Source organism: Panicum virgatum, chromosome 8K (genome assembly GCF_016808335.1).
Source record: "Panicum virgatum strain AP13 chromosome 8K, P.virgatum_v5, whole genome shotgun sequence".
In the NCBI taxonomy this organism is placed as follows: domain Eukaryota; kingdom Viridiplantae; phylum Streptophyta; class Magnoliopsida; order Poales; family Poaceae; genus Panicum; species Panicum virgatum.
Window position 1 is genome coordinate 17,061,143 of NC_053143.1, and position 7,937 is coordinate 17,069,079.

The 7,937-nt window shown below is 49.7% G+C and overlaps 1 protein-coding gene across 1 annotated transcript; it reads right to left on the reverse strand.

The window, feature by feature from the left end:
• Positions 1-6,501: 6,501 nt before the first annotated feature.
• LOC120644078 (xylanase inhibitor protein 1-like) lies at positions 6,502-7,937 on the reverse strand. Its single transcript, XM_039920629.1, has one exon. The coding sequence runs from the start codon at positions 7,641-7,643 to the stop codon at positions 6,699-6,701; it is 945 nt and encodes a 314-aa protein (XP_039776563.1). The 5' UTR covers positions 7,644-7,937; the 3' UTR covers positions 6,502-6,698.

Below are 7,937 nucleotides of genomic sequence, written 5' to 3' on the forward strand. Positions count from 1 at the left end.
TTTACCTTTTTGCAGTGAACTTTAAAAATTTATAGTAATTAGTAGAAAAATCCTAAAATAGTAAATAAATACTTTCTAGAATCCTTGTCTAAATTTCTATCTTTTGGAACCAAAATATGACATGTTTTAGTTAAACATTTTTTTTTGCTACAAAAATAGAATTATGTTTATTAGTATTTTAAAACTAGTGGTTCTTATCTTTTAAATAAATAATGTTTGGAGCCATGTCATGCTATGAAAATTTTATGGTAGCAAGTACATATGATGCTAGTAGTAAGGTAAAAATTTTAGCCCCATTACTTGACTTTTGCTTGTTATTTCATGTGCTTTGCTAAAAATGTTAAGAAATGCATATTTTATTTATATCTCATGCTTCAATGATGTGTTGCTCGTGATTTTGAGCCAAATGTTGTTCCTGTTATGAGTAGCCCTATGTAAATTTTGGTAGGACCAATACTAGTCTTTAGCTTGAGTTCTCATATATTTTGATATTTAACGCTTGATCCATGTTTACTTTGTAAAGTATTATAACTACTCCATTAATGTTTGTTAAAATTTAAGTTAGTCCTATATAAGTTATGTTAACCTCTTGAGAACTAGTTCGTGAGTTGCTTTTATTTACTTTACTTTTATGCCTTGCTGGTTATATATTTTTGTCCTAATTGTTCTTTCTTGCTTTATATCATTGCTTAGCCTTTTCTAAGCAAGCTAGTAATGCTTCTTAGTAGGAAACACTTCAGGCTAAAAATACTTGAATAAGCTCCCGTGTTTTAGCACCAACCCAGTTTACCTTTTGAGTGTGTATGCGGTGCTTGCTCGATAAATGATTGTCCAGTCATATCTTTGTTCCTAATCGTATCGCATTGCATTGCATCGTGTTTGTGCCCATCCAAGCGTGGCTTTGTATCTGCCCTACTTGTCCTTTTTGCGGTATCGTCTATTGTACTTCCATGCATTCAAACATCTGCCTTGGTGCATCTCATTTAGGTACGCTAGATGTACCACGTGTGGACGTGGAGCACGTGCTGACGGAACTGAACCACAAGACGGTGTTGGGTGGACGCGTCCTGAAGAGTGAAGGACCCACTGGAGCAATCGAAGATCCGACTCAAAGTCGGAAGGGCCCAAGGCCTTGTTAATACTAACACTAGCTTAGTGTTACTCCCAGGCAAGCCCCGGAGCATAACCCCTAAACTTCAGTATTCAATGTTTATTTATATAATTATTGTGCATTTACGTTCTAGGAGTTGATTGGAACCGTAGATGCATGATCCCTAGGTTTCCTCAGTTACTCCACTAGTGTGCAGGTCGTTAGTATTGCAATGCTTAATTAGGGCTCGGTAGAAGTCGAGTGATTCCTGTCACTCGCGAGCTATAGGTCCTGGCTACTTATGGAAAAGTGGTTTGAGAATGAATCTGTGAGGAAAGAAAAATGGAGACCGGGCGGAGAGGAATTGGATTATGGATATGGAATGTTTGGAAAGTGGACCTCCGCCTGTGTCGATTGAGGACCGTTCCGTTGTTGGCAGTGCTGATCGAGGATTGAACAGTACTAACCACATACCGGAAGTAGGAGGTAGTCGAAACCGGTAAGCTGTGTACCACCTTACAGCGGTGATTTGAATTCCGCCATGCTACGCTGGGCGTGGGAGTTGGCGGGTGTTGGATAGGATGCCGCCTCCGGGTTCTCCGGGAGTTCACTGCGAGGGGCCCATCACCTGGGTTTTAGCAGGCGTAGTTCAGATGCCGTGGTAATGTGGAAACAGTTGACGCGCGTGGCCCGACAGGGCTTGCATGTGTCGTGTGAGTTAGGTCCACCTTGCAAGGTTAAATCGGATCGATTCGCCGTGACTCGCGGTTATGAGAGCCTTGATCTCTTTGTCACATCGTAGTAAGAAAATAGAATGAAAGAGGAATGGAATAGATTGGTTTGTGAGTTACTGAAGAATAATCTGCTCCACCATGTGTGCTCTAGATGTTTAGGCGAATTTAGTTAATACTCGCTGTACTAAATGGAGCTAAAATATTGAAAGTAAGGATTCACTCCTAGCAGCATTTCAGCAAAAGAACTCCAGAGCCAAAAAAAAAGCCTGGCATGTCTAGATAATGGGCTAAGTATACCCAAAGTCGGGTAAGCCTTGCTGAGTATTAGTATACTCAGGGTTTGTTGTCACCCTGTTTTCAGGTAACTGCTGCTGGCTGGAGCTAACAAGGATTCACATCGGTGGGCTCGATGTGACGTCCTCACGTCATCGTAGTAATCGTTGTTTTTCTAAACTCAACTTCTAATTAGTTTTCGCTGCATTTTGAACTCTGATATTTTACGTAAACTTGTGTGTAAAACTCCACTTTGTAAATTAACTTTGAGAAATTTTGTCTGCTTGTAATCATCTGTGCTCGTCTTCGTGCGAGACTTCCAGTGTTTTTCGATCCTTAAACCGACAGATGTCCGGATTACACCGTTTTAAGTGCACATTAACTTGATTAAACATTAAGATGATAGTTAGCGCACTTAAGCCGGTTTAATTTGGGCGGTCCTGTTACAATAACAATGTCTCTGGTACAAACTGTCAAATAGCCGGTGGACCGTCCGCACCCTAGGGGCGGACCGTCCGCCGCATAGATCATAAACCCAACCAGAGTAAACACCCTCTCAGGTACATTTTGAGTTAGAGCGGCGGACCGTCCTCCCACCTGGGCCGGACTGTCCGCCAGTCACATCTAATTTCTACCAGAGCCAAACATGCTCTCTGGTACGGGTGCGGACCGTCCGCGCTCCAGGGAGCGGACTATCCGCGCTTGTGCAGTCAGCTCTCAAACATGATCTTTTTCAAATCTTTTCAAAACGTCGTTAGCCCTCATGTATGCACCTAGACATTTTGAGCAAAATGGCACTAAAGACCCGTCAAGCACGAGTACTCGACCCCTCTTGATAGTATGGCTATCTATCCAACAAATCCGGTCACTTTTCATCCACTAAACGCCTTGTGACCGGTAAAATACAAAAGCCCTATTTTATACCTTTGCCTTGAGCCCGAGCTTTGTTCATCATCTCCAAAACTCCACACGTTCACAACCATATCTCTTTCATCTGTGGATCGACCTATACTCATTATCTCAAATGAAATCGTTAATCCACAAACCATTGTCATTAATTACCAAAACTCGAATTAGGGGCCTAGATGCTTTCAACAAGTTGACACATGACGTGTGAAACTTGATACCTCAGAAAAGTTAAATTGAGATTAGGAAAACGAATAAGTTGATACAGGTGTGCCGTAACTCTGAGGACTCAATTGCAGTCTAAAAAAACATAGAACCTAGGTGTACCATACCTACATGTAGAAAAAGAAATAACTTGATACCTCATATAACTTAATTTGAGATTAAAAATTGCATAAATTAATACAGGCATACATTATATGTGAAATTTCACAAAAATATAACTTGATACCTCATACACCTAACTTAATATTACGAGTTCCGTAAGTTGATACAGGTGTACCATAAAACTTCGATACATCTCATTTGTTGTATAAAAAGGCACGCAAAAAAAACTCAGACCTCATTGTTCCAGAGCTATTCTAAAGAGGTGTTCATAGCTGGCCTTTTGATATAATTCACTCCAACTTTTGTAGTATCAATAATATATATATGGTATGGTTTTTGCATTCTCAGTCACAAAAGTTTACCTAGCTAACTCCATGCAAAAGCAATTTCCTCTCAAATTATTTCCTATTAATCCCTCCCTCCCAAGCCTAACGCTAGCTACAACGACATCATGCATGGCATCCACCATCCAATGGAGCACGGGGGGATCTAATCTGACCCATCACATGGAAGAAGCATATGAAACAGGACAACAAGAGCACAAGGGATGGGAAGTTGGGGGGTCACCTCTATTTGTCGAGGTGTTGGAAGTCGCGTGTCCTACAGAGGAAGTTGTAGGTTCCACGGCGGCTACCGCCTCTCCTCTGGTGCTTAGGGATGTTGCTCGTCTTGGGGAATCGCGGCTTCCCCTCCTCGATGATCCATTGTTGTTCTACCCCTCTCTCTCTCTCTCTCTCTCCCTCCCTCCAGTGGAAGGATGTCTCACAATTTCAAGTTTCTGTTTCTTAGCCATGCTAAAAAACAAGCACAAAAATAAATAAATTAGGTGTATAGAATGTATGTTGACACTTTAAATCGTGCTTTGATAGTTTCCTTGACCTTAATGCGACACTATATCATGCCTATGTAACTTGATACTGCAGCATTCTGTAACTTGACACTATTTACATGCAAAAGAATAACACAACTTGTAACATTTTTTATGGGGGGATGTTGTTCGATAGTGCATCATTTGGGAAAAATGATGCCGGAATGAAGGCGCTAGTTCATGAATATAACTTCACACAAACAAACACATATTCAGGAACTAAAATTCGCACTCGGATAACCCACATGAAATTCAGATGAGAGTATGGTCCCTCTCCCTACCTCCCCTCTCGGGGATTAGGACATCAAATCCAGGGGTGATGCTAAAAAAAATCCTCCCCAACCCAGGCTCCCGACCACTTCAGCTCAACCTGCGCCCTCCCCTGCCTCCCTTCCGAGATTAGCACACCAAATCGAACGAAAACCCCGGAGGGGAATGCTCCAAAATCCTCCCCAACCTCGGACGCCCACCCGCTTACGCTCACCCCCAATGGTGCCGTGCTCCCACGAACCCCTGCGCACCACCGCACAGGCACCCCTCCCCCAGCGCCCATTGCCTCATCCAGCCCCGTCGCATGCCCCTGCACGAGCGCAGACGGCCTTCCCCGCTGCCCTCTGTCGCACGAATCGCCGTCGTGCACCGTGCTGCCAGAGCCAAAAACATGCAACACCATGGAGGGGTGAGGGAGGAGGATTCAAACTCACATTGAACCGCGGAAGATGGGGGTGCGTGCCCTGCTGGTCGTTGCACGCGCTCCACGCTCTCCTGCCGTCGCTCCTCGCCGGCGAGCGAGGAGTCGCCTTCCCGCACCCGCTCCTGGCTCCGTTGCCGCAGGAGGCTGGCTGCTATGGTTGAATTGGGAGCGTGGGGCAGTTTCTAGGTTGAGCAGGCCGGAAGTTACCTAGGCTCGTGTTGGCCTGCTGGGCTGCAAGGTCGCACGATCTGTCCGTGGCGCGACCGATCGCCCAATAGACTTTACGCAGTTTCTAGGTTGAGCAGGCCGGAGGTTACCTAGGCCCGTGTTGGCCTGCTGGGCCGCGACGTCGCGCGATCTGTCCGTGGCGCGACCGATCGCCCAATAGACTTCACGTTAAAGTATAGTACTCAAGTTGCAAGCGGCGCGGGCCTCTCCGTCAGCCCAATGGGCCGAATTGCCCCGTTAACGCACTCAGTCCCACATCCCAACCCACTTCGCCAAAGTGGGCCTCATGCGGGTAGCCCGCACAGCCCGCTTAGTCGTCGCCTTCTCCCCCATCGGCTGCGCTTAACAGCACATCTTCAACTGCTGCCGCCGCCGCTGCGGCCACAGCACATCGAGAGGCAACAGGGAACCAAAGGGAGAGAAGGAAGCGATTACAGGTTTGGTTTCTTGCTGGCCTCCGCTGCCCTCGCCCGCAACCTGCTTTCTCCCGCCGCTCCTGCTCCCAGTCAGCTATCGCTGCAGCTGCCTCGAGCTCCAGCAGATGCTCGCCGCCCGCCGTGGCCACGGGCTCCCGCACCCGGCCGTCGCGCACCGCCGCTTGGGCTCCCGCAGCAGGCCGCCTGGAACTCCGTCGAGGAGCAGCGGCGCGGCGAGGTTGGCCCGAGGAGTGGCTCCGGGGCAAGCCCGCAGAGGCCGAGTGCCAGGCAAACACAGATCAGGGAAGGACTGTAGGACACATGATGTTGCCTCGTAATTTATGCAATATATTATCATGTTCTTTGTAATTTTCCACCTTTTATTTGATATTTGAATATTTTTTAAGCCCGTGAACTAGACAGTTCGAATTTTGAGTCATCGATTATTTCCATCGTTTGATATCCTTTCCAGGAGACTAAGCATGCTTAAGCCGTTAAGCATGCAGCAGCATGAGCCCGCGTCCTCACATGCACCCACCACATGCACGCGCGTGCATGCTGCATGCGGGCTGCCGCATGAGCCCGCAACAGCACGCGGACTCTCGCGGGCTGCCGCATGAGCCCGTACAAAGCTAGCGGCTTATGCGGACGGGTAGTGGGTACCCGTTTGCCGCCCCACTTGCAATTTGATATAGTACAGCCGTGGCAGCACAAACGCGGTGCGCACTGCGCACCAGGCAATAATCCGCCGACTCGCCACGTAGATATAACAGAATGATGGTACGTACAGGTGGCTAAGCATTAATAACTTATTTTTCAGTGTGGACTGTGTGTGTATTTGTGAATGGATGTATATGTATGGTGTATTTAATGTTTGTTCAAAAACTCTGTTCTTACAGTTCTAAGAAACAAGAAACTCTGTTCTTCCCGTCCTCTAACCATGGAAAACATCCGGGCAAAGTCCGTACGAAAAAGTGTTCATACACATTCCTTATTCGATTGACTTATTAGAACAACAGACAAGTACATAGAACTTCAGTTCAGATCCATTTATCATTGTTATATGGATCAGAGCTCGTTTTATTCGTACACACGCATACATACATACATAGCAGCTAGCTTAGGATAGCTCTAGCTGCAAGTAAACAGATCACTAGCTAGATCAGGCCCATCCCTTGACGGCGGTGCTCCACCGTGTCTTCTTGTCGGAGAACCTGTCCCAGACCATGACCCCGCCGTAGTTGGGCGCCTCCTGCACCTTGGGCAGCAGGTCGTAGTAGAGGTACTTGAGGTACACCGCGACGGTGCCCTGCGCCCCCTCCGGCACGCCGCTCTCCGCCGGCGCGAGCCCCAGGTACATCTCGCTCCCGGGGTACCTCGCCGCCCACTTCTTCCACGCCTCCGCGACGCCCCAGGTCCCGGCGCCGGCCCCGTACGCGCACCGCGTGTCGTTGCCGTAGAACCGGACGTGGACGCGCTCGAACAGCCCCGTCCGCAGCGCGCCGTCGAGCCGCGCGTCGGGGAAGCCGCACCGCGGCGTCGCCGTCAGCCGCACCCCCTTCCGCCCGCGGTAGAACCGGTTGTACCCGTCGAGGCGGCGCGCCAGCTCGTCGTAGTGCCCCGGCCCGCCGCGGTCGATGTAGAAGTCGATGCCGTCGACGGCGGCGTCGCCGAAGGGGCGGAACACGCCGCGGCGGCGCCCGCCGAGGTGCGCGTTCCAGAGGTTGTCGGCGACGTCGGCCGCGGACTGGGACGACGGGAGGGAGTAGCCGTCCCCGGGCCCGCCGATGGAGAGGAGCACGAGGACGTTCCTCGACTGGCAGTGCTTGATGTTGGCGCCGACGCCGGCGAGCGGGTGGCCCGACAGGTCGCCCCAGTAGCGGCCGTGGCCGAAGACGCTGTAGAAGGAGATGACGACGGTGGTGTAGAGCCCCGTGTCGCAGGCCTCGCGCAGGGTGCCCTCGCCCGCGTTCCGGCCCCAGAAGACGGTGAGCTGGCCGGTCTGCTTGGCCGCGGCGGCGCCGGAGAGGCAGGCTAGCAGCAGGAACGCGAGCGGGAGGAGGGCCACCGCCGCCGCCGGAGGGCTTGACCGGCGTCGGAACGCCATGGTGGCTCGGTCGATGTGCGTGGAGGGTGGTGGGATGGTTTTGGATGTTGTGAGTGATGAAGGAGTTGGTAGCGCTGGGGAGATCTATATATAGGATGCAAATATGCAATGCATTTTGGGCTGGCAGAGGAGCTCACAGATGCAGCAGCTTGTGCGCCGTGGGATGCACGCATGGGAAACAGGGAGCTCGACTTTTCAAGATGAAGAAACAGGAGAGGCATGCGTGAATGGGCATGACTGTGTACAATGCAAGCTTATCGACCGACAGCAGAGCTGGATCGATCGTCATCGTCA

What these genes read in the sequence shown, in the direction of transcription:
- LOC120644078 (XM_039920629.1), bottom strand. Translation starts at nt 7,643, where the DNA reads ATGGCGTTCCGACGCCGGTCAAGCCCTCCGGCGGCGGCGGTGGCCCTC.